The sequence below is a fragment of the Cebus imitator genome, unplaced genomic scaffold, assembly GCF_001604975.1.
Source record: "Cebus imitator isolate Cc_AM_T3 unplaced genomic scaffold, Cebus_imitator-1.0 Scaffold108, whole genome shotgun sequence".
Lineage (NCBI taxonomy): Eukaryota > Metazoa > Chordata > Mammalia > Primates > Cebidae > Cebus > Cebus imitator.
The window spans coordinates 997,323-1,025,074 of NW_016107423.1; the positions used below are offsets into that span (position 1 = coordinate 997,323).

Below are 27,752 nucleotides of genomic sequence, written 5' to 3' on the forward strand. Positions count from 1 at the left end.
GCGCCACCATGCCCAGCTAATTTTTTGTATTTTTAGTAGAGATGGGGTTTCACCATGTTGACCAGGATGGTCTCGATCTCTTGACCTCGTGATCCACACGCCTCGGCCTCCCAAAGTGCTGGGATTACAGGCTTGAGCCACCGCGCCCGGCTAAAATAGTTTTTTCTAAGTTTGTGAAGAATGTCCTTGTTAGTTTGATAGGATTTGCGTTTAATTCTGTAAGTTGTTTTGGACAGTATGGCCTTTTTAGTAATATTGATACTTCCTATTCATGAACATGGAATGATTTTCCATTTGTTTGTGTCATCTGTGATTTCTTTGAGCAGTGTTTTGTAATTCTTGTTGTGGAGCTCTTTCACCACCCTTGGCAGCTGTTTTCCTAGGTATTTTATTCTTTTTGTGGCTATTGTGAATGGAATTGTGTTTTGTGTTCTTTTTCCTTTTCCTTTTGTTTTTTTTTTTTAAAGGCACCCTGGCTCTGTCACCCAGGCTAGAGTGCAGTAGCACAGTCTTGGCTTACTGCACTCTTTGCCTCCTGGAATCAAGCAATTCCCCTGTCTCAGCATCCTGAGTAGCTTGGACTACAGGCCTACACCACCACACATGGCTACTTCTTGTATTTTTAGTAGAGGTGGGGTTTGCCATGTTGCCTAGGCTGGTCTTGAACTTCTGGGCTCAAGTCATCCACCCACCTTGGCCTTCCGAAGTGCTGGGATTACAGGCTGAGCCACTGTGCCTGGCTGGGATTGTGTTTTTGATTTAGCTGTCAACTTCAAAATATGTGATAATCATTATGTAGTGAATCACATCTTAAAAATTTGCTGAAGATTGTTTTATGGCTTATTATGTGGTCAGTTGAAAAGTATGTGCCATGTGCAGATGAGAAGAATGTATATTCTGTTGTTTTGAATGGAGAGTTTTGTAGATATCTGTTAGGCCCATTTGGTCGAATGCTGAGTTCAGGTCCTGAATATCTTTGTTAGTTGTCTCTGCCCAATAATCTAATTCTGTCAGTGGAGTGCTAAAGCCTCCTACTATCATTCTGTCGTCATCTTCATAGGTCTTCTGTGTCTCTTCATAGGTCTCTAAGAACTTGCTTTATGAGTCTGTGTGCTCCTTTGTTGGGTGCATATATTTTTAGGATAGTTAGGTTTTCTTGTTGAATTGAACCCTTTATCAGCTTGTAATGTTTTTGTTTGTCATTGTTGGTTTAAAGTCTGTTTTGTCTGAAATTAGAATGGCAGCCCTTGCTTTTTTCTGTTTTCCATTTGCTTGGTAGATTTTTCTCTATCCATTTACTTTGATCCTATCAGCATCATTGCATATGAAATGAGTCTCTTGTAGACAGCATGCAGTTGGGCTTTGCTTCTTTAACCAACTGACCACACTGTGCCTTAATTGAGGCATTTAGCATGCTTACATTCAAGGTTAATATTGGTATGTGCTGATTTGGTTCTGTCATCATGTTGTTAGCTGGGTATTATGCAGACTTGATTGTGTGATTGCTTTATAGTGTGAGTGGTCTGTGTACTTAAGTAGTCTTTTTGTGATGTGTAGTAACAGTCTTTTCTTTCCATATTTGCACTTAAGGACCTCTTGTAAGGGAAGTCTGGTGGTAACAAATTCCCTTAGCATTTGCTTGTCTAAAAAGAATAATTTCTTCTTCACTTACAAAGCTTAGTTTGGCTGGATTTGAAATTCTTGGTTGAATTTCTTTAAGAATACTGAATATAGGTCCCCAGTCTCTTTTGGCTTATAGTGTTTCTACTGAAAGGTCTTCCGTTAGCCTGATAGGGTTCCATTGTAGGTGACCTGCCCTTTCTCTCTTGCTGTCTTTAGCATTTTTTCTTTCATTTTGACTTTGGAGAATCTGATGACTATGCGTCTCGGGGATGGTCATCTTGTATAGTGTCTTGCAAGAGTTCTCTGTATTCCCCAGATTTGAATGTTGACCTCTCTAGTGAGGTTTGGGAAATTTTTGTAAACTATATCCTCAAATATGTTTTCTAAGTTGCTTGTTTTTTCTTTCTTTCTTTTAGGGATGCCAATGAGTTGTAGATTTGGTCTCTTCACATAGTTTCATATTTCTTGAAGGTTTTGTTCATTCTTATTTATTATTTTCTCTTTATTTTTGTCTGACTGAATTATTTTAGAGAACCAGACTTTGAGCTGTTGGATTCTTTCCTCAGCTTGGCTGATTCTGCTGTTAATACTTGTGATTATGTTATTAAATTCTTGAAGTGAGTTTTTCAGCTCTGTAAGTTCAGTTTGTTCTTTCTTAAGTAACCATTTTTGAAGGGTGTCCTTTTGATAGGACTTTTCTTAAAAGCTGTTCAGTTATTTGCATATTAATTTTTTTCATTTAACATATGCTTATTATTTTACTTCTAGGGAAATGTTTTTATTTTTTTCTCTTATTGTTGGCATGCTTCCTTTGCAGAATTAGCTTTAAAAAGTTTTTTTAAACTTTTTGAGAATATCATCTACATTTCTCTTGAAACTTATTTCCACAAAATCTTGACTCAGAGTGACATTGAGTGTTGTCTTTACCCAGGTACAAATGCAGATACAGTAATAAATCAAAAACATGAGATGGGAATAGATTTAGGAAGGTGGGGAAAAGCAAGTAATTACAATGACTAGTAGGAAGCTTGACAAGTTGACTTCTAAGAGTATAAGCTTCTTTGTGGTACCTATTGTATTGTCATTTGGCAATTAAAAAAAAAATTTGTTTCCTAAACCACTCTTGCTATGTAATTACCATGTATTTTGCTGTTCCAGGAAACCTGATCAGCTCTCAGTCACTGCAACATTTTTTATTCTAAAAATAGCATAAATCTTAGCTGGCTTGGTTTTTAGGTCTATTTGTTTAACTTTTGCTATAAGATGAATTTTTTTGACTTTAAGATTATGGTAAATGATTTATGTTTTTCTATGAAGGATAGTAAGATATTTAATGTTGTTCATATAAAGATGTACTTAAAAAAATTTTTAGCCAAATAAATTTTTTTTTCTGATTCGTTATAGTTTATTTTGATATGTACACGAGTCCTGAATAAAATCTAGGAGTTTCATGGATATTTTCATTTAGTGTTCATAACCTAAATGGCACTTTGTCTTTTTTTTTTTTAAGGATATATTTATGTTTATAACAAGACAGTTGAAGGGGCTAGAGGATACAAAGAGCCCACAATTCAATAGGTATTTTTATTTACTTGAGGTAAGCAATATCTTGTACCTTGAGGTGACATTTTAAACTGATTTTTTGTGTTTGTATATTTTTACTAATCAGAATGTTTACCTTTCACTTTTTTTTTTTTTACCTCTTATTTTTAGAACATTGCTTGGGTGAAGTCATATAACATATGCTTTGAGTTAGAAGATAGCAATGAAATTTTTACTCAACTATACAGAACCTTATTTTCAGTTATAAAGTAAGTTTATTTTATTAAGTGTATAACATTTAAAAAAATGTAAAGATAACAAATTTTGAACCTGCAGGTGGACCTGCATAAACTGTTAAGATGAATATTAGAAGGATATGATGAATATTAGAAGAGATGTAACTTTTAACACATTTAAATTTATTTTTATAGATGTTTCAAAAATGAATAGAGCTTAAGTTTGTATTATATGGAATTACTGGTTAGAGGAGTGGCATAAGGCCAATATAAAATTCTTTTGGATTGCATTATTTGTCTATTGAAAATGCGTATTGACTTCTTAATGCATGTGGCTATTTGAGCTTTTTGTGTATTCTTTGAAATTATTTACTAGAATTAATTTCAAAGCAATTCTGTTTTCTGAATTTAAGGCAGAACTGAAGTTGCTTTTGATGTAATCACTTTTGATTGTGAGACAGGTGAAAATTAGGGAAAAATCTAAGAAATGTAGTGTAAAAATATAATTTTTAGACTATCGTATGCTGTGGGAGAGGGAAGCTTTAAATGAATTTACATAGAATTCTATTTAATATTGCAGTATTATTTTTGTAAAGTTTAATGCTTGTTAGTATCATCTTATGAGTAAATTCTTATATCTCAGTCATAATTGAAACAAAATCTGCTTTGAATTACAGCAATGGCCACAATCAGAAAGTTCATATGCACATGGTAGACCTTATGAGCTCTATTATTTGTGAAGGTGATACAGTGTCTCAGGAGCTTTTGGATACAGTTTTAGTAAATCTGGTACCTGCTCATAAGGTGAGTAACAATATATAATGTGTCTAATGCCCATTAATATTAAGACTTAAAATTTGTGCTAAGGTTCTAAATATGGTTTATCCTGCTTTAACCTTAGTTTTAGAGGTCCTGTTGGTTTAGTTATATTAATACATATTATTGTGTTTAATGTGTAATAAAAAGATACACTTATTAGTCACTAATAAATCGTCGATTTAGTTCATGTAATAACATTTGTGATAATTCAGTTTTACATAGAGTGTATTTCAGGGAATGAATTAGTAGCTACTTAGATGCTGTTACATAACTTATCTGTCAGAAGATGGAACCAAGTAGGGCCATAACTAAAAGACAGTGGTAATGTAATAGAGAGGACTGGTAAATTTAAAGTCTCTACTAAATGGGAGAGAAGTGATATGTTGGTGACATTGTCTCTTGCCTGTGTGATGTTAATCAGGATGCCGTGTGTGTGTGTGTGTGTGTGTGTGTGTGTGTGTGCGCGCGCGCGTGCGTTTGTTTTGACTTTTGAAAATGACTCACTCTCCAGTTAGAAATATGGTTCTGTAATTTGGAAGTGGTTTGGGTTAAGGAGAGGAGCACAGGAATCACCAGTGTAATTATCTGTGCAAATATAAGACCTCTCTGGCAAGACACAGTCTCAGTGTGGAGCTATACAGCATTGTCACAAATAATGCTTCATTGAAAATGATCTCATAATTAAAAAATTCCATACTCTTAAAGAAAATAGTCTCTAAATCCTTAGCACACACAACAAATAGCAAGATTAGAACTCAGAAATTCAGATAATATATTTATTAAATAAAATCCACAGGTTCTGGTGTGCTGGGGGTTCCTAGTCAGCTGCCATCTTGCTCCTCTTCCCACCCTTCCCTCCTTCCAGCTGCACTTTCTGAATGCAGCTCACCATGTCCTGACTCTACGAGACCAGCCTCACTTCTGCCTCTGGTAACTGCAAGAGGGAGGGGGGAAGCTGACAAGTAGGCTTGCAGAGGCTTGTCCCATTGTCTCCTTCACCTTGATGCCCACATCTAGTTACAATTGCCATTAATCTATTTTATTAAGTGAGCTGTAAAAATCAGCGTGGGGCCCAGCTACTGACTTCCTCTGGGCAAATGAACACCTGGCCTGATGCCACAAGCTCTACTGTTTGTGTGCTCAGGTGAGAAGGCAGAGATAATGAACCCAGCCACAAAATGCTGTAGGGAGGAAGGCTGAATTCCCAGGAGAAGACCTGCTAAGCCTTTCAAATAGGCGGAGCTTGACTGGACTTCTAGTTCTCTGGAACCTCACCCACCTGTCAACTGTGCCAAGATAAACTCTCCTAGACACAAATCAAGTATCTATCTTGGCTTTCTGCACTCAGCAGCTGCCTACCAGAGGCATCTGAGGTCTCCGTCCATCAATTGTCATGGAAAAGACTTTGTTGGGGAAAATAAACTCTCCCTTCCTGAATGCACATTTCTACTTGGCCTTGTTATAGGAAGAGGACTTGTAGGTACTTCCAGAAACTAGAATCATAGGATCTACTAAACTTCCTATCTCTAAGTATAGGAGATGGAATCTTTCCACCAACTACTTACAGATTCAATCTTTTGCTTAGTCCATTTAGCTTACGGTGGAAATTTCTCAAGGCAATTACTATTTTGCAGTCCTTTGCATAACTTTAGCTCCTTGTAGTTTAGTGAATGACACTGAATAAAACATTCTGACAAAGTTTTTTAAAGAAAATCATAAACACTCTTGAAAGGATTGATGATAAAATGTTTGAGTTAAAAAACATAAAAACTAGACATATGAAAAGAGAAAATTAGGAGAAAAACTCATTAGGAATGAAAAATGGCTGGGTGCGGTGGCTCACACCTGTAATCCCAGCACTTTGGGAAGCCAAGTTGGGTGGATCACCTGAGGCCATGGGTTCAAGACCAACCTGGCCAACGTGGTGAAACCCCTTCTCCACTAAAAATACAATGGCTAGCCAGGTGTGGCAACCTGCACTTGTGATCCCAGCTCTTCAGGAGGCTGAGGCAGGAGAATCGCTTGAACCTGGGAGGAAGAGGTTGCAGTGAGCCGAGATTGCACTATTGCACCCAAGCCTGCATGACAGAGTGAGACTCTGTTTCCAAAAAAAAAAAAAAAAAGAAGAAAAGAACAATGGCTATCAAAATAGAAATCTTGATTGAATTATATGTAAAAGATATTTAGAGAACTGGAATAGATGTCAGGAAATTATACAGACACAGTGAGATGAAAGATAAGGTCTGACATATTTAATAGTAATTTCAGAACAACAAATAGAGAATTGAGAAGAGATGATATTCAAGTAGAAGTTAGCTTAAAATATTTCAGAATTGGTTAAAGTCGTTAATTTATGGATTAGTGAGAAAAAGTACCATGACTAGAGTGAAAAAAAATAAAAAGGAAATCCCTGTCCAGGTCCATCCTGAAATTGCGGAATACTGAATGAGAAATCATGTATAAAGCACCCAGAATATAAAAGCATGGCACTTATCATAGAATGAAGGCTAAACTGATTGCTGACCTCTCAATTTCAGTGCTAGAGAATAAATGTAATTTTATGTAAGATAGAGTGGTTTAATGGAATTAATAAGTGATATGATCTTGGGATGATCAGGAGTATTTGGAGCTCTTGATTAACTTTGAACTTTAAATGAACCATTTATGTTAAAATTTTAAGGATTTTTTAAAAAAGGAAGAGTTACAGTAAATGTAAATGGTCTAAATTTACCATGTAAGACAGATTCTCAGATTGGATTGAACATAATCTGGGTGGTTATTGTTACTAAGAAATACAACTAGAACACATTCACGAAAGGTTGAATATAAAAGGATAGAAAGCCGGGCACAGTGGCTCAAGCCTGTAATCCCAGCACTTTGGGAGGCCGAGGCGGGTGGATCACGAGGTCAAGAGATCGAGACCATCCTGGTCAACATGGTGAAACCCCGTCTCTACTAAAAAACTACAAAAAATTAGCTGGGCATGGTGGCACGTGACTGTAATCCCAGCTACTCAGGAGGCTGAGGCAGGAGAATTGCCTGAGCCCAGGAGGCGGAGGTTGCAGTGAGCCGAGTTCGCGCCATTGCACTCCAGCCTGGATAACAAGAGCGAAACTCTGTCTCAAAAAAAAAAAAAAAAGGATGGAAAAAGACTTGCCAGGCAAATATAAATGAAAAGAAAATCTAGATAGCTTATATTAGACATAGTAGTCTTTAATGGATAAAGAAGAGCTTTATATAATAAGAAAAGATTCAGTACTCAGGAAGATATCTAATATCTTGTATGCACATAGGCTCAAAATGTATAAAACACAAATTGAAAGAACTATGGACAGAAAGAAGCAAATTCACCTTTTGTGTTCCATTTTAATGTGTTTTAGTGCTTATAAAGCAGGTAAACTGAGTTTATAAAAATATTGAGAATTTGAAACAAAACTAATTTAATGGCAAGCATAACTAACAGAAGCGAATTCACTATTCGTGTTCCATTTTAACATGTGTTTTAGTGATTATAAATGAGGTAAATTGAGTTTATAAAAATATTGAGGATTTCAAATACAAAACTACTAATTTAATAACAAGCATATAATCTGACAAAACATTAAGTCATAATGGCAATTAAAATATTTAGAAATAAGTGAAACATATTAAAACTTGCAGGATACAGTTTAAGTGTAACTTTATGGCTAAATGTCCATGTCAAGGGGTAATAAAAACATTATCAGAATAAACAAATTATGCAAGGAAGAAAATAGTGAAGAAATGAGATTAGTGAAATAGAAAACACAGTGACATTCCCCCAAAACCCAAAGTTAGTAATTTGAAAAATGTGTTAAATAAGCAAATGACTGGAAAGTTAGATCACAAAAAGGGAAATGGTATTTATGTGCAGTTTTAGAATGAAATGAGGAACAGTAGACATGGAAAAGATCAAAAGACAATTCCATGAGCAATATTTTATGCTAAAATATTTGAAATTAGAATAAATTCCTAGAAAATATAGCCTATCAAATTTGTCTTGAGAGAAAATTGGGACAAATAGTTTATAAACAATACATTTAATTGGTTTTAAAAACTCTACCTATAAAACAAAACTCTTCAAACAGTAATAGCAATGATAACAGCAGCAGTAATGATAGCAGCAGAACTCAAACCAACAACAAAAGAACTTATGAATCCGTTACCAGGAGATTTCTATTGATCATTTAAGTGGCAAATATTCCTAATCTTCAGCACATTTCCAAATTATAGAAAGGACTACTCCATAACTCTAATGAGCAGAGAATAATCTTCCTAAGGAAACCAGATGCAAGGAAAAAACCAAGCAAGGGAAAAAAAAATAGGCTAATTGATTTCCAGTATAAAATAGTAATTTCCAGAATGATATAAAGTACTGTTGATAATCACCAAATTGGCTTTATTTTAGGAATACAAGGATGGATTAACATTAAAAATGTTAGTGATAGACTAAGATTAATTTGTTTAAATTAATAGATCAAAGAGAAAAATTTTAATAGAGAAAAAGATGATACAATTAATTATAATGTATGATAACTTAGGACATTTGAAATAGAACTTAAACTAATAAGGAGATATGTATGATGCAGTATTTAATGGTAAAATGTTGAAGCATTCTCTTTGATGTGAGGAACACTAAAAATACTGCTTCTACTCAGGTGAAAAGGCAAACATGCTTTAAAAAATTTTTATATTATATTTAAATGTATATTTTTAAATTTCAGTAGCTTCTGGGGTACAGGTGGTTTTGGTTTCATGGATTAATTATATGGTTTATAATTAATTATATAATTATATGAAATCTGAGCTTTTAGTATCCCTGTCACCTGAGAAATGTACGCTGTGCCCAATCTGTAATTTTTTTAATCTCTTGTTCCCTCTCTGCCTTCTGAGTCCCCATAGTCCATTATATCACTCTGTGTGCCTTTGTGTATCTGTAGCTTAGCTCCCATGAGATCATACAGGATGGCGTTTCCTATTCCTGAGTTACTTCACTTAGAATAATGGCCTCCAGCTCCATCCAAGTTGCTGCAAAAGACATTATTTCATTCTTTTTTTATGGCTGAGTAGTATTCCATCACCGTGGAAAACCACATTTTCTTTATCCACTCATCAGTCAGTAGGCAGTTAGATTGGTTCCATATCTTAAGCGTGCTTTTTAAAATTAGCATTGTAGTAGGTGTGTTACATTAGTGGAATAGGACAAGACAAATGTAATATAAAAGGATTAGAAAGAAGAAACTAAGCCAAAATATGATTGCCTGTGCAGAAAACACAAAATGGTAGACAGATAAATTTATAGAAAATAAAAGAACATTCTAGAATGTTACAAGACATAACACGATATAAAAACCTGGTAGCCTGATTGCAAAAATTTTCATTTGTAGCTTTAATGAAGATGTAAGGTACTTAGAAGTTTAACCATAATGTGTATCACCTTTATGTTGAAAATTATTATAGTTGGCTGAAAAGCATAATAGAAGACTTAACATATGTTGAGAGATTTACTGTTTATGGGAGACTTGGTATGATAATGATGTCAATCTTCTGCATACTGATCAATAATTCAATCAAAAATAAAAACTGAGGCCTGGCGCAGTGGCTCTCTCCTATTATCCCAGCACTTTGGGAACTTGAGGCAGGAGAATTGCTTGAGCTCAGGAGTTTGAGACCAGCCTGAGCAAAATGGCAAAACCCTGTCTCTACAAAAATTAGCTGGGCATGCTTGTGCATGCCTATAGTCCGAGCTACTTGAGGGTGAGATAGGAGGCTTGCTTGCACCATGGAGGTCAAGGCTGCAGTGAGCGGTGATCGCACCACTGTACTCCAGCCTGGGTGACCAAGTGAGACTAAAGAAAAAAGAAAGAAACCGATAGCGTGTGCACTTGTGTGTAATTTGACAAGCTGAATCTAAAATTCACATGAAAGAGCAAATGACCAGTAATAGCCAAACAGTTTTGAAGAAGAATAAGAAAGCAGGGATCTCCTACTTTTGACATTATTTTCATGTGTCCCTCTGACAATAATTGGTCAGTGATAGACAAAGGGGCATATGGAAATAATGGAGAATTGCTGAATGGAAGCATCCTTATGTAGAAGCTGACAGAGTGGGTATTACAAGTTATAAAAGGGGGAATAAGAAATTAATGAATGGTTTTAGGACAGTTTATGACTTATATGGAAAATAATAAAAATTAGATACTTATTTCAGAACATACGTAAGAATAAATTACAGGTTGAGAAAGATCTAAATGCGAAAAGTAAATTTTTAAAATTTTCTTTGAAAATACATCTTTATAACCTCAAGATAGGAATGAATTTCTTAAGAAAGATATAGAGAACAAAGCCGTATAAGAACAGATTGATAAATTTGATTATATTAAAAATAAAAACTATTTGTGGTAGCCAGTATATGGAATTGACCTGTGTCTATCAATGGATAAGTATTAAAGAAAATGTGGTGTATATACACACACACACATGAACATTATTCCAGGCACCAAAAAAAAGATTAAATCTTAACATTTGAAGCAACAGGGATGGAACTGCTGGGGGTTATTATGTAAAGTGAAATAAACTGAGAACAGGAAGACAAATATGTTTTCACTCATATGGGACTTAAAAAAAAAAAGCAACAGGTCTCATGGAAGTAGAGAATAGAATGGTGGTTACCAGAGGCTGGGAAAGGAACTGGGGTGGGGAAGAATGAAGAGAAGTTAAGGTTTAAAAAAATAAAGTTAGATAGAAGGAATAGTTCTTTCTAGTATTTTGTTTTTTGGTTTTTTTTTTTTGAGATGGAGTCTCGCTGTGTCACCCAGGTTGGAGTGCAGTGGTGCGATCTCAGCTCAGTGCAACCTCCGCCTCCCAGGTTCAAGCAGTTCTCCTGTCTCAGCCTCCCAAATAGCTGGGATTACAGGCATCTGCCACCACGCCTGCCTAAATTTTTTTATTTTTTAGTGGAAACAGGGTTTCGCCATGTTGACCAGTCTTGGTCTAGAACTCCTGACCTCAGGTGATCCACCCGTCTCTGCCTTCCAAAGTGCTGGGATTACAGGTGTGAGCCACGGCGCCCAGCCTCCTTCTAGTATTTGATAGTATGATAGGGACATTATAGTTAACAATAATTTATATTTCAAAATAGCTAAAAGAGAAGATTTGTAATGGTCCCAGCACAAAGAAAACATAAATATTTGAGGTGATGGATATTTTATGTACCTTGATTTGATTATTATTTAATGTATACGTGTATCAGAATATCACATGTTCCCCTAAAATATGCACAGTTGTTATATATCAATTAAAAAAATGAAAAATGTCACTGTACTTTAAGACATTATAAACATTGTGAAAAGAGAAATATAGACTAAGGTATATTATACATGTACAGACAGTTTCTGACGTAATGGTTTGACTTACTTTATGATGGATTTATTGGGGTATTAAATGCATTTTGGGTTACTTACTTTGGGTTTATTGAGATGTAGCTTCACCATAAGTCAAGGAACATCTATAATTGACACAAGCTTAGTCCATAGACTTTTTGGAGAAAATCTAAAAATAAAGTAAGACTAAATAGCATAATTGAAAAATGGCAAAGAGAATTTACAGAAAATTACTTCTCATATACACAAAGAGACTTGTACAGGACATATAATTTAATGTCTATGAGTAGGAGAATCAGTAAAGAATCTTTAGTATATCATATCTAAACAGCAGTTAGTATGGACGAAATAATAAAGTACAAGCATCAAGGTAGGTAAATCTAAAAATATGCTGTGTAAAGAGTATGAGTTTAAAGATATATACAGTATTCCTGTTCTCTGGAATATGTTTAAACTGGAGTAGTGACTCCATTTTTGATCTTTACTTCCTTGTATCATTATCAGAGTCTCTTAGAAACATATTTTCTTATGATATTTTTTCTTGTTATCTTCCCTTCATACTTTACTATTTATTGTACTTCCGTTGTATCCTTCGACTTACCTGTGCTCTGAAATGTGTTTGAGTAATCTGCTTTCCCACAGCTGCCCCAAAATCCTTTGTCCTTCCTCACCTATGGGATCCCCATTGCTGTCCACACTAGAACATAGTTCATTCTCTTAGTATGTTTTGCTTTTTTTGGACCTGAAGTAGAACAGACTGTATTTGTACTTAACAGATTTGATTTTGGTACTAGATTTAGAATGACTTAAGTATCTCCTCCTCTATCTAATAAGCACTTATTGACCATTTCTATGTGGTTTACATTATGTTATGAACAAAATAGGAAAAGAATATAACTATCCTTACACGGAAGGAATCTTAGATCTAGTAGACCAGTTAGTCCCAAAAAAAGAAAAATGGCTTTGTCTTCTTTTATTCTAATTGAATCTTAGTTTCATTTACTCAAGAGTAGCATTTTGAATACAGGTAGTATTTTGCTTTTCATAGTTAAGAGATATATAATATAGATATTATTTATGTTTTTCAGAATTTAAACAAACAAGCATATGATTTGGCAAAGGCTTTACTGAAGAGGACCGCTCAAGCTATTGAGCCATATATTACCAATGTAAGTCTTATTTGTAATTGGTTGTCAGAAGGATTAAACCGAAAATTTAAAGACTTGCTAAATTTCATTGGGTAGTATATAGTTTTAAAAACAAGAAATTTGTTTTAACCTTTAAGTAATGTGTTTTCCTTCTCCTTCTTAAAATTATTCTTGCTAATATTTTCTGGAAGGCTTGCTCTTATCCTATTTGTTCATTATCTTCTTTCAAATTGCCTGAAAATTTAAACAGCTTTTTTGTTGGTCAGCAAGATACTCTCTTTGTTTCTACTGATAGAAATAGAGTTAAATGTAATCAGATAAAACGTGTGGAACTTTTCATTATTCAGAGACGTTGCTTACAGGTTTTTGGAGATTAAATTGATTTGTACAAGAAGAAGATATGAAATAATATTAAGACCTAGAAGTTGAAGGCAAGTATGAATAGCAGTAGTGATTTAGTAAAGTTGCTTATCTATTGCTATTACTGGGGTACATTCCATATAAATCTATCTTTTCTGAAAAAGAGGAAGAATTGTAATGAAATGAGCCCTTTCAGTATCACCCCAAATCTACTTATTTATGATTCACCATCTTCTTTAGCTGCTAGGTTCACTGACAGAAGCTTATGGTAAGTTTTGTTTTCTCTCCACAGTTCTTTTGAATTGTACAGCTTTAGGTGGCACTATTCGTATTGTATTCTATGTGAATGATGCCTCCTGGAATACAGATGTAGAATACAGTGTTAATGGTGGCCCTTGAATTGTGTAACAGTTCAGTCCCTCCACGTGCTTTTCAGTTTCACTCACCTCCAGACAAGTAAAGGATATACATTTGCGTTTCTGAGTAAAGTAAGAAAGAAAGCCTTTAATGATTACTTATGCATTCTACTAAAATTTATTGAGGGAGAGTTTTTCTTGTAGTATACACAGATTTAAAGTCAGTATATGAAATATATCATGAAATGATGTACTTTGAAAACTAACATACTTCATAAAACAGTACCTTAATAAATCCCAGCTTTTGTTTCTGGCTTATAGCCTTAGAGAATCCTAAACATACGATGACTTGAAAAAATTAATTTAATTTGTAAGAAAATTGTTTTGAAGAGTAAACTTTCAGAAGATGTGAAATCAAATCCTGTAATCTAACTTAATAGCTCCAAGATTGTCAGGGAACTCCAAATGTTGGTTTTTGCAGTTTTGTAAGTTATGAGTATTGGCTGAGATAAATTGGTTAGGTTGAGTTTTTTCATGATGGGCTTAGTGGCACTTGAAATGTGTAGACCTAGACTTAAACATTCTGTAATTACTCTTTTCCCTTGCTTCAAGTACTTCTAAATGACTATTTCCGTGGCCCATTAGAGCACACTAGGTGAGCTCCTCCTGGTGGCCATTTATTTTAGCTCATATTGCCAAGCTAGTTTTTTTTTTTTTTTTTTTTTTTTTTAGGGGAACACTTACCTTATTTTGATTTCTTTTTCTGGCATAAAAAAAGAACACCATGCCATATTGATATCTCCTGTGATTGGGGAAAATCAATATTAGATTGGGGCAATTAAAGGAAAAAACCCACAATAAATGATGTTACTTGTTAGAGTTAGTTGATTAGGTTTGTTATACTAGTATCTCAAATGTTGTATGTTTGAAAATATTTATACTGGAAGTTAAAGAAAAAAAAGGCTGAGGAAATATTTTTAACAGTCCCAGAATACATCAGGGTAAAAAACATTTCTTTATTATTTATACCTTGTGTTAATTTCATGTTATTCTCGCTTGCACAAATAGAATCCTTCCCCCCTGAACTCCCCTAAACTTTCATATTATCTCTATATCAAAAGCTGTGGAGCAGGATCCAAGCAGAGTGTTCTGAGCACATATTCAGAGCCGTTACATACTTTTCTCACTGTGCGTTGTCCAATTATTTTCTTATTTCTTCCTGTTTTCTTGTTCTGTGCCTTATTTTTAAGTTAAGAAATATGAATTGCTTTTTTCCTCCCTTTAATTTCTTTATTTTTACTTATTTTTCCATTTCAAACCTTTGTAATTGCATGTAAAATCACTTTCTAGTGAACTTAACTGTCTTGTAGTGGGGTAAAATTAGTTCAGTGTTAGAAATCATTCTTAGCCCTTTTGGACTTACATTTGAAACAGCCACTATTTACTTACCTTCCTAGTTGAGAATCAGCAAGTAAAAATAGGTGTAAGATACTGAGATAATAACCCCACTTCTCTCTCTTTTCTGTGTTTCTTTTTCCTTCACACATACAGATACATTCTTTTTTTTTTTTTTTAAATAGTGTTTCTTACATATAAAGACTCAAGAAATCACTGTGGTGGTATAGGTTATTTTATTTATGCATTATGTTTTCTCTCTCTCTCCTTTTTTTTTTTTTTGGAGACAAGAGTCTTGCTCTGTTACCCAGGCTGGAGTTCAGTGGTGTGATCTTGGCACATGGCAGCTGAGCCTCCGAGGCTCAAGCAATCCTCCCACCTCAGCCCGCTGAGTAGCTGGGACCACAGGAGTGAGCCAACATTGGCAAATTTTTCCATTTTAAAAATTTGTTTATAGAGTCAGGGTTTTACCATGTTGTCCAGGCTGTTTTTGAACTCCTGAGCTCAAGCAATTGCCTTGGCCTCTCAAAGTACTAGGATTGTAGTCGTGAGCCCATGCCTAACCTAGGTTATTTTTAAAAATTTGTTTAAATTTGTTGTAACACAACAACCCAGGAAGCTAAATAGTACATATATACATATTTGTTTTAAAGGTAAAATGGAGCATCAAGAACAAAAAGTACATAGTGATAATTCTAAAAATTTCCTTACGGATCACTTTTTAATGATATTTTTTCACCAGTTCTTTTTTATCACAAATTTTAGGATATGGCAAAAAATTATTTTGTTGAACTGAAAAAGTACATCAAATCCTTGTTGGAATAGGTAAAATTTAGTTAAATTGCTTAATTCCACTGAACCTTTGTTTTTTCACTTGTAATGCTTGGGTGGTGGTAGAGAATGTGTTACTTAATGTGAAAGCACTTTGTAATTAAAATTAGCCATGTAAATTTAAGGTAGAATTTATTACTGACTGGTGACATCTTTCATTAGGAGGCAGTTGCTGTACCAAAAAATTAATTTGTAGTATGTAATTAGTTACCCATTTGTAAATGAAAGAATTTTTGGAAGGAAATATTCTAGTCAAATCTAAATCTGCCTCCACTAAATTTTCAGCCCTTATGAAGGGGTTGGATTATTTTACCCATATTTGTATCCTACCGTCTTTTGCATATTTTTTGTTCATTTACCAAACATAATACTATACCTGCTCTGTGTCCGGCACTGTGGTAGGTAGGCTTTACACATTGGAGAAGACCAACTTGGTTATTGCCTTTTTGGAGATTATAAAAGTGTTCAATACATGTTTTTATGGAATTTGTGAGAAATTAAACCAAGGAATGTTTTTTTCCTTAATTTTTCAAATAAGTTTTTCCCATACTGTTAGAAGAAGGCGATGGTTTGACCACTACGGTGGTGAGATTGGAAGGGATTGTTGTTCTTTGTTAAGGAAAAGTAGTTTGGGAATTATTTATTTTACTATTTTTTAAGCAGGAGAAAATTTGTGAATGGAAGCAAAAAAGCCACTTTATTTTGAACCTCAGTAAGAATTTAACCTTTGATATCATGAAATTCTCTTCACTTAAAATTGATAAATGGGAAGGACAAATAAGTTCTTTTTAAAACCAATAAAGAACGAATAGCAAAATAGAATTTGTTCTTCTTTCTTCATGGCTAGGTAGTCTGTTCTGTTCATAGACCTAAAAAACTTTACATAAAAACAACCCAAGAAGTAAAAGTAAGCAGAAGAGACATAGAAATGTGAAATCTTCCACTGTATTTTCAATGTAGAAAGCTAAAGCCTAATTATCCAGTTGTGTGTTAACTGTCTCAAGAGATTAGGCCAGCTTGTATGGTATAAAACAATTCTTGACTCCTCCTCCATTGAGACTCAGGAAACTATTGAGGATACATGGGGTATGCTTTTGGTTAATTTTTAACATTTTTGGAAGATTTTAAATAGAAGCTTGACAGGCTATGCATCTTCACCATTTTAGTAATAATATGATAAATGGTCTGAGTATGGAAACGAGTCAGAGCTAGCTATATGGTAGGGAAAAAATTGTTTAAATTTGGATTTTCTTTGTGTTTGTGTGTTCTTCTAATTGGATTTTAATTAGTGTTGTAAACTGTGTAGATATGTACACATTGGAATGTAAAAGAAGACAAAGGATTGGAAAGAGGTAGTTTTTCATTAAAAAATTACATATTTCAAACACAGAATTGCCTTCTATGAAAATGTAAGAAGACTGTATCTATGGGATAATATTGTTTCCCATATGTACTAAGGCAAACAAGCTATTATCCCTCACCCTTGGGGAGATTAAGACATTGTATTAGTCAGTGTTTTCTAGAGTAAAAGCCAACAGTGAGTGAGTTTATGTATATATAGATACACATATACATATATGTGTGTGTATATTCACACACAGTGAGTGTATGTATACACACACACACAGACACATATGTATGTATGAGAGGGAATTTATTAGAGGAATTTACTTAAAAGATTATAAAGTCTGAGAAGTCCAAGAGCAGGCTGTCTGCAAGCTGGAGAACCAGGGAAGCCAGTGGTGTTACTCTCAGAGGCAGAAGGCAAGGCTTGAGAACTCAGCAGGGGACCAGGCCCGTGGTGCAATTCCTGGAGTCCAAAGGCCGGAGAACCTGGAGTTCTGCTGTCCAAGAGTAGGAGATGAATGTCCCAATCCTGAAGAGAATGAATTCACTTTCCTTTGCCTTTTTGTTCTGTTGGGCCTTCCAGCCTATTTGGATGATACCTGGGCAGATCTTTCCCACTCAGTCTACAAGCCAATCTCTGCAAGCACCATTGCAGAAACACCCAGAAACAATGCTTTACCAGCTCTCTAGGTATCCTTTAATTAAGTCAAGTTGACACATAAAATTAACTATCCAGAAATATACACAGATAATAATATAGGATAAATATAGTCAGTATCATAATGGGGAACAGAGTATATTTGGAATGTAGTATGTTTATTGAAATGTTCCTATCTGTTTTATTGTATACAAGATGGATTCCATGTTTTATCTTTTCATGTAGCCTGTATTGGTTTCTCCTGTAATGTTAGAAAATATTTTGATATGCCTAGTTTGACTTTGTATAAAATAATGATGAATTTGGTTGAATAAGATTTTAAAACATTCATCTTGTCTCTGGTTTTTCTACTAATAATAACTTTTCTTTCTCCTCAAAAGTTTTTTAATCAGGTTCTGATGCTTGGGAAAACATCTATCAGCGATTTGTCAGAGCATGTCTTTGACTTAATTTTGGAGCTCTACAATATTGATAGTCATTTGCTGCTTTCTGTTTTACCCCAGCTTGAATTTAAATTAAAGGTAACTTGTAGAAGTAATATGATTCTGCCAACCAAGTTAGCAAAGAGCATTATTTATAGCTTTTTAATTCTTATAGTAGTTTTCACTGAATGTAAGAGGTGAAGGGATATGTTACTATTATTTCTTCACATATTTGTACCTTGTCTGTCTGTGAATCTCCAATGCCTGGCAGGTGGCTAGTAGATAGTGAGCTGCTTAATAAAGATTAGCAAGATGGTATTTTCCTCCAGATATTTTCCAGGTAAATTCTAGGATTTGACTAACTTTTGAGGTTTTAGCTATATATCAAGCTTATGTTTTCAAGGCACAATTTATAGTAGTTCCCTTGACCACTTAGGCCATAAAAATAGTTTAGAGTTCGTTATCCACATAGCGTGAAATGCTTTCCCTTTATGCATATTATTTCATAGATGCCTCTGTTGAAGGCTTGTTTGCTTTTTACATAGTTCTGTGAATTTTTTGTTTTTTGGTTTTTTTGAGACAGGGTCTCACTCTGTTGCCCAGGCTGGAGTGCAGTGGTGTGATCTTGACTCACTGCAGTCTGCGCCTCTTGGAATCAAGCGATTCTTCCACCTCAGCCTCCCAAGTAGCTGGGACTACAGGCATGCGGCACCACCCCAGCTAATTTTTGTATTTTTTGGTAGACACAGGATCTCACCATGTTGGCCAGGCTGGTGTCAAACTCCTAACCGCAGGTGATCCACCTGCCTCGGCCTCCCAAAGTGTTGGTTTACAGGTATAAACCACCATGCATGACCCAGTGAAATTTTTTGGTAGAATGTTCCTACTGCTTTGACATTAAATTATGCTGTAAAATTGAGCTTTATTTGCAGAATTGGAGAATCTAGTTTTCTTTTCAAATCATTACAATAAGATTAAATAAACCTGGTTATAATTATTAATCTTTGTGGACCCAGAGAAGTTCTTAAATGATTTCTGTATTATATACATAAAAAAATATATTTTTTTTTTTTTTTTTTTTTTGAGATGGAGTTTCGCTCTTGTTACCCAGGCTGGAGTGCAATGGCGCGATCTCGGCTCACCGCAACCTCCGTCTCCTGGGTTCAGGCAATTCTCCTGCCTCAGCCTCCTGAGTAGCTGGGATTACAGGCACGCGCCACCATGCCCAGCTAATTTTTTGTATTTTTAGTAGAGACAGGGTTTCACCTTGTTGACCAGGATGGTCTCGATCTCTTGACCTTGTGATCCACCCGCCTCGGCCTCCCAAAGTGCTGGGATTACAGGCTTGAGCCACCGCGCCCGGCCATTTCTGTATTATATTTCTTGTTTCTAAAAGTTTTGATTTTCTTTCAAAAATGAACAGTCCACATTGGTAATGTGAATATCCCAAGTAGCCAGTAAATAAGTATCCTTCCTATATTCTGGAGTATGTTTCTGGTATATTTCTCAAATAAGCCATTCAATTAACAGGAAGCCATTCTTCCTGTCCCCTTTTAATGTGATCAGTGATTTGGGTGAGGCAGCAGCTAGTCACACGTCTAATTATTTGTTGGTTTATATGATTTTCTCAAGTGTAATTGACTAAATGCTATGCATGTTCCTACACACTATGAGAAATATAAAAATAAGGAAATTATCCCTGCTTTCAGCAAACTTAACATCTAGTATGAGAGGAAGAGGAAAAAAAATCCAGATCTAATATGAGGCCAGATATTATAAGTGTCATAAGAGATACAAACAGCGTACAATTGAAGCAAAGGAAACAGCATGCAGAAGCATATAGAGGTAGGAAGGTTCCGGGTGAATTTGTGGAACACAAAGAATTAAAATTGGAAGATAGCGTAAAGTAAGTTTAAGTCACTCCTGGCTGCATATTAGAATTTTTGCTTGTTAAACCTTAAAGAAATAGCTGTCCAGGCACTAAACCAGACTAATTGATTCAGAGTTTTTGGGAATAGAGATTTGTTCTTGTTGTTTTAATTTTTTTTTAAATTTAACTTTTCAGGTAATTCTAATGTACAGCCAGGTTTGAGAAATAATTATAGGAATAAAGAGAAATAACAGAGACAAGTTAGGTCATATTGTGGAGGCTCTTTGCATGGCAGGCTGTGGCATTGGTTTAAAATTTAAAAACAATTTGTGTAGTGCCATTCATAACACCTTGAATATTAATGCCTTTTGATATACCTGATTGCCACACTTTATGTTCAAGTATAGTATTGTGGCTGGCTCATTCACTTATCCATTGAGTCATTTGTTGACAGTGCCAGAATCAATAGTAAAATTAAGTTCTCATCCCCAGGATGCCCCAGCATAGTATATAAAACATTTTAGTTTTCACATGTTTACGGCCTCTTCCTTTTACTCTTGAGCTCCTTTTAGAAATCTGGTCTATGTGGATGAGCTGTCTTACTGGGAGACTTTAGCACATACTTATTTCTTAAATAACTGAAAAGTATGATCTCACAGTTTTCTGTAGGCCTGGCCTCTACCAGTGTCTGTTCTGAAAAACAACACAGAGTTTTTTAAGGGTCCTGGGTAGGTTTTATAAGAGTTCATTTTTTATTTTGACTCTGAATAGAAATATACCTCAATTGTAGGAGGGGCCTCTAACATTGCAACAAACTTTAAAGATGTATTTTCCTGAGAGGGTACTTCTTTAATGGAATTTGAGATGATTTGAGCATTTATGTTGACATTTAATTTTGTGAAAAGTATAGTGACCATTTTTATGTAATTTTTAATTTAGAGTTCATGAAAGATTTTCTGTGGAACTGGAGTATCAGGGAAATCATGGCAAAGAATGGGCAGCCTTATTCTGAATATCTGCTGCATGGTTTTAAAGCTGTGATTGTGTTTTATTTTAGAGCAATGATAATGAGGAGCGCCTACAAGTTGTTAAACTACTAGCAAAAATGTTTGGGGCAAAAGATTCAGAATTGGCTTCTCAAAACAAACCACTTTGGCAGTGCTACTTGGGCAGGTATATGATTTTGGTTTCCCATTTAAAAGGAATATGTGATTCTACTGACCACTTTTTTTTTTTTTTTTTAAACATTATCCACACTTAACTGTGTTTTCTGGAATCATAAGAATGAAGGGTTTTATATGTTGAAATTTTTGAAAGTTGTTAATGACTGGGTATTTTTATAATTATTCTTTTTCATCTTTATCCTTAGTAATTTTTAAAAGATAATACATTTTAAAGCTATCTCTTATGGTATTATGACCATGAAGTTAATATTGTTACTTCAAAGCAGTGATTAATTCCAACTGAAAATACCTCTTTGAGAGACATAGCCCCTCCACAAATTAATTACAGTTAATTAGAGTATTTGGAGATATTGACAGGATAAAAGTGTTCACAGAGTGAACAAAGAAATGACTACTTATATTTCTCTTCCTAACTTCTTTTCTATATTTCTCAGTTAAAAGAAATGGTGGCCTGGATTCCTTACATGGTTTAAATGATGCACAAAATCCCCGAAATGGTTGCAAAATTTTGAGTGTGTTTGTGTATGTTACTTTTCTGTGAGAGGTATTCATTTTATTACCTTTTCTAAAGAAATCCCTGACCTGGAAATATTAAAAGCCTGAGAAGTGCTTTGGTTAAAACCTCCTTCGACTCAAGACAGAAAAAGGATTTTCCCACTCAAATTATCCTTATAACAAATAATGCAGTTAAGTCATAAACAAACACGTAAGATTTAAAGACCCTGATTTTATTTTCTTTGTGTTGAAATATTTGCATTGGTATCACCACTTTCTTTACATTTTAATAACAACTATCGGTGATTACAGTAAATTTAATATTTTGGTCTCATTTTTTTGATTTGTTTAATGAAGAGATAAGTTGTCATTAATGTTTATTATGTTTCAAATCTCCAGTCTGATTTCTTGATTCTTATTTAGTTCAATAATTATATTTAGTGAGTCAAGCCAACTTTTTTCTTTTAAATACAATGGAAAATTTTAGACAGTAGGGAAGAATATCAGTTTAAATTATGCAACTCGATTTAAAGCTTATTAATTTTAAAACAAAAATACTTTTAACATATATTTATTATATCTTTAAATTAAGAGTTGGATTAGCCAGGCTGTATGTATTTTATTGGTTTTTAGCTGGAGAAATCCTAATGTAAATGTATATGTCATTTTTCTATTATGTTGTAGTTTTTCCTTTTAATATTAATGACATAAAACTTACACAGTATTAAATGTTACCAACTTTAAGGAGTTAGTTTTTTAAAAGACAACTTAGTGTATTTATTTTTAATTGTTGTAAGGTGCACGTTTACCTGAGAAACAGTAAAGTATATAGGATTGAGTGTCTGAATTCAAAACATTCAGGACGCTATATGGGACAAGAGGCTAGATTTTATAACTTTTGGAAGGGGAAATATACTTCATAGAGCATATGCTTTTTTCTAAATTGTATGAGTAATTTGGTGCTGATTTTGAAGACATTTCCCCCCTCCTTTATACTGCCAAATTTTGTTTCTTAGGTGTTGAGTGATATAAGATTTGGGAGCCTTTTGATTTCATAGAATCAAGACATATGAAAATATTGAATGGAAAAATGTTGGCTTCAATTTAATTTTGTTGATACTTACATTTGTCAAATACTATTTTACATTCTGTGATAAAGTACTGTATACAGACTTTGAACATCAGTGGTTGAGAGACAGCTAAACACCATGTGTTTCTTGACAGAAGAACACAGTTGCCATCTATGGTATTTTGGTAGTCTGGCTAAAAAAATCATTGACCCAAATATGATCAAGTCGTTATATCTAACTACTAATTGACAGCATTTAGGAGAGAGAGGAGCCTGTTAATTGACATCAGAATGATACAGTTAACAAAATCTAAATTATGGAACAAAAGCATATACACACACAGCAGTTGCTCTAGCAAATTACAGGAAAAAAGTTGGAGGGAAAATAAAATATTAAAAGAGGCTTAAGTGACATGTCAGCCAAATAATTTTAACTTTTCAGGGATACATATTTACATATGTAGCACAAAAAGTGGCTTTGCCATTAGTGGCAATGTAATAATTGTGATGATTAATTGGATAGTAGTAATTTGGGTACGCTTTTAGAGTCATGTAATATAAAATAGTATAGGTTTTGGTGTGAGATCTGACATACATTAGTGAATGCCCTATATTTAAAAAGGAATACTTGAAGGAAAATTTTCTTTCAAGCATAGTTTGGGATTTATGATGTTTCTATGAACTATATATACACACTTGCCATAAATAGATGTATTTGAAAGTATAATATTTATAGGAATCTTTTTGTCATTCTTATATTTGAACTAAATGTATGTGGTTTGATCAGTTTCCTTAAGATGACATTGTTCTCACAGGAGATTGCCGTAGTTTATATAGAGGTTCCAGAGCATTCAGACATACATGATATATCAGAAACTTTGTTAAAATGGTTTGGTTCTACTTTGCATTTTCCTTCATAAGCTGTTTTTTCTTTAATTATAGAAATATGTATAAATTGGGAACAGATTTAATGCATGTCTATTTCTCTTATTTTAAAGATCACTCTGTGCCGTTATATTTTATCAGGTTTAATGATATCCATGTACCAATCCGCCTGGAATGTGTGAAATTTGCTAGCCATTGTCTCATGAACCATCCTGATTTAGCAAAGGATTTAACAGGTACTATATATATGTAACAGCAAATATTATTAAATGCTCTTCAGTGGAAAAAAATAAGTTTTATAGCGGAAAAATCCCTTTTTTGGGGGGTGGTAGGTGAAGTCTTGTTTCATTTCAAAGTCATGGAAGTTGTTCTCTGAAGGTAGATTTTTTTCTTTTAAATAGAGACAAGGTCTCGCTATGTTGCCCAAGCTTGCCTAGAACTCTTGAGCTCAAGCTGTCCTTCTGCCTTGGCCTCCCAAAGTGCTGGGATTACAGGTGTGAGTCACTGTGCTCCGCCTGAAGCTAGAATTTCTACACCATATTTCCTACTTTGGCTGGAAGCATCTATGAAATGTCTGTCTCCAGGAACGATTTTCTTTTTTTAAGGATAATTCTAAAATTATTTTAGACATTTGTATTTGAACAGGTCTTGATTTTGACTAGATTATAAGACTAATGTTCTTTAAAATTTTAAGAACTTAGGTGAGGCATGGTAAACTAATTTAGCCATGTTAAGTGGAGGTATATCATTAGAGAAATATGTATAAGCTTAAGGTAGTTCAGAACGTTGCATTTTTGTAGTAATGAGAATGTATCTACTACTGTTCTGTTAAATTTCTTAAAATTACAAAATAGTTCAGAAAATACAGACGATATAACAACCACTTATGTCTTCCTTACAAATGTTAGCATTTGCTGTATTTTCTTAAGAGGGTTAAAAAAATTATACTTGAAATGCTCCTTAGAGATAGTTCTCCTTTCTATGTTTACAGAGGGCATCACTGCTGAATTTGGTCTGCAACCTGTTTATATTTTTATAACTATGCCACATGTGTATCTGTTTACAAGTTATATTTAGTATTGCCATGCATTTAAAAATTTCATTGAAACAATATTATTTGAATTTGATTGTGTTGAACTTATTTCTACTGTCTTACATGTTTCATTTTTTTCTTTGCATCTTTTTTCTATTTGCTGCTCTTCTGTTTGAGTATCTTATTTTTCTTTTTCTCAATGAGCTCAAAAGGTTACATTCTTTTGTGTTTTTGTTGTGTAATTAATGACATCTAAAGTGAATCAGAACTTTCTAGCTTTTTTTTGAGTGATAAAGGACTAGATATCTTTAACTCATCATTTTCTCATCTTTTACATTGTTTCAGTCATTAGCTCTTTTTTTAAACATTCCTAACTTACTGTACATTTTTAACTGCTGCTTTTTTTACAGTCTTGCTTACTATTGCTTTTTAAATTCTACTACTGAGTTTCTGATAAAGTCACAACATATATCATTTGTGATATTTTAATCAGTGTTTGCTATAGTAATCCTTTCAGATTTGCTGAACTGTTATTTTTCAGAACTGAAACAGCAGATATTGGCTGGCTGCAGTGGCTCACGCCTGGAATCCTGGCACTTTGGGAAGCCGAGGCGGGTGGGTCACCTGAGGTCAGGAGTTTGAGACCAGGCTGACCGATATGATGAGACCCCATCTCTACTAAAAATGTAAAAATTTGCCCGGCTTGGTGGCAGGCGCCTGTACCCAGCTACTTGGGAGGGTGAGACAGGAGAATCGCTTGAACCTGGGAGGCAGAGGTTGCAGTGAGCTGAGATTGTGCCATTGCACTCCAGCCTGGGCAACAAGAGTGAAATTCTGTCTCAAAAACAAAAAACACAGCAGATATTTTACCAGTTTTATCCTTTTTGGGAGGCATGCCACTTGGAGCTTTGTAATTTCCTGCTCACATCTGTACTGCTTAGACTGCTTGCTCTGAGCTTCTGCTATACAGCATTAATCTTAGGGTCATCCTCGCATCTTTGCTCTCCCCTTCCATCCATCTCCTTCTTTTTCCCCTCCTTTCCTCGTCATCTGTGTGCGTGTATGTGTGTGTCTGTTTCTCTACCTCGCCTTTCTTTTTCCCTGTTTCTCTGGATGTTCCTTTTTCTTTAGCATCCTTTTCTTGTGTCGCCAATACAATATTTTCTCTGAGAGTGTAAATGGTAGTTTTTTGGGGAATTTTTCTTTTTCTTCCAAAATGTCTGTTTCTGCTAATTTGTTGTTGTTGTTGTTTTCCCCTCACCTTTTATTTGCTTTTGTCTTTGTTTTCCATGTTAAAGGCTTTCCTCAAATGATTTGCAATCCGTGGCCATCTGCTCATTATTAAGAGTTGAGGGGGCTAAATAAAAAGCTGTTTGGAAAGCCCTGAGTATATGCTTTCCTCAAATGATTGGCAATCTGTGGCTTTCTGCTTGTGATTAAGAGTGGAGAGCTAAATAAAAAGCTGTAAACTGTTTGGAACACTCTGAGTATATGGTTGGGTCTGTCAACTTTGAACTACACTTTTGGGTGATCAGGTTGAACTGTTTGTCGGGAGCCCTTAGTTTAGATACTTCCTCTTCAACCTGTCAAATTTCCAATAGAAGAATATCTTTTTTTTTTTTTAATTTTTAATTTTATTTTACTTTAAGTTCTGGGGTACATGTGCAGATCATGCAGGGTTGTTGCATAGGTGCATACATAACCAGGTGGTTTGGTGCCTCTATTCCCCCTTCATCTTTATCCAGCATTTCTCCCCATGTTATTTCTCCCTGCTGTCCCTCCCCTACTGCCCCCTCCCCCCCACTGCCCCAGTGTGTGATGCTCCTCTCCCTGAGTCCACGTGTTCTCATTGTTCAACACCCACCTGTGAGTAAGAAAATGTGGTATTTGGTTTTCTGTTCTTGTGTCAGTTTGCTGAGAATGATGGTTTCCAGATTCACCCAAGTCCCTGCAAAGAACACGAACTCATCGTTTTTTATGGCTGCGTAGTATTCCATGGTGTATATGTGCCACATTTTCTTTGTCCAGGTTCCAGGTCTTTGCTGTTTTACACAGGGCTGCAGTGAACATACGTGTGTATGTGTCTTTATAATAGAATGATTTATAGGCCTTTGGGTATATACCCAGTAATGGGATTGCTGGGTCAAATGGAATTTCTATTTCTAGATCCTTGAGAAATCGCCATACTGCCTTCCACAATGGTTGAACTAATTTACACTCCCAGCAACAGTGTAAAAGTGGTCCTATTTCTCCACATCCTCTCCAGCATTTGCTTTCTCCAGATTGTTTAATGATCACCATTCTAACTGGCATGAGATGATACCTCAATGTGGTTTTGATTTGCATTTCTGTAATAACCAGTGATGATGAACATTTTTTCATATGTTTCTTGGCCTCATAAATGTCTTCTTTTGAAAAGTGTCTGTTCATATCTTTTGCCCACTTTTGAATGGGTTTGTTTGTTTGTTTTGTATATCTGTTTTAGTTCTTTGTAGATTCTGGATATTAGTCCTTTGTCAGATGGGTAGATTGCAAAAATTTTTTCCCATTCAATTGGTTGCCGATTTGCTCTAATGATAGTTTCTTTTGCTGTTCAGAAGCTCTGAAGTTTAATTAGATCCTGTTTGTCTTTCTTGGCTTTTGTTGTCATTGCTTTTGGTCTTTTATTCATGAAGTCCCTGCCTATGCCTATGTCCTGGATGGTTTTGCCTACATTTTCTTCTAGAGTTTTTATGGTGTTAGGTTTTATGTTTAAATCTTTAATCCATCTGGAGTTAATTTTAGTGTAAGGTGTCAGAAAGTGGTCCAGTTTCTGCTTTCTGCGCATGGCTAGCCAGTTTTCCCAACACCATTTATTAAACATGGAGTCCTTTCCCTATTGCTTGTTTTTGTCAGGTTTGTCCAAGATCAGATGGTTGTAGATGTGTGGTGTTGCTTCCGAGGCTTCTGTTCTGTTCCATTGGTCTGTGTCTCTGTTTTGGTACCAATTCCATGCTGTTTTGATTACTGTTGCCTTGTAGTATAGTTTGAACTCTGGCAGTGTGATGCCTCTGGCTTTGTTTTTTTTTTTTTTTTTTTT

The 27,752-nt window shown here is 34.8% G+C and overlaps 1 protein-coding gene across 3 annotated transcripts in view; it reads left to right on the forward strand.

Moving 5' to 3' along the window:
• Positions 1–27,752, forward strand: part of LOC108310797 (sister chromatid cohesion protein PDS5 homolog B) — a 167,556-nt gene that overhangs the window by 64,536 nt on the left and 75,268 nt on the right. For all 3 annotated transcript variants that reach the window (XM_017537947.2, XM_037741809.1, XM_037741810.1), the window contains 7 exons: positions 3,134–3,220; positions 3,337–3,434; positions 4,079–4,205; positions 12,709–12,789; positions 18,096–18,236; positions 21,065–21,180; positions 23,782–23,876. In XM_017537947.2, coding sequence (XP_017393436.1) covers positions 3,134–3,220; positions 3,337–3,434; positions 4,079–4,205; positions 12,709–12,789; positions 18,096–18,236; positions 21,065–21,180; positions 23,782–23,876 — 745 coding nt within the window. The remainder of the gene's footprint in view (positions 1–3,133; positions 3,221–3,336; positions 3,435–4,078; positions 4,206–12,708; positions 12,790–18,095; positions 18,237–21,064; positions 21,181–23,781; positions 23,877–27,752) is intronic.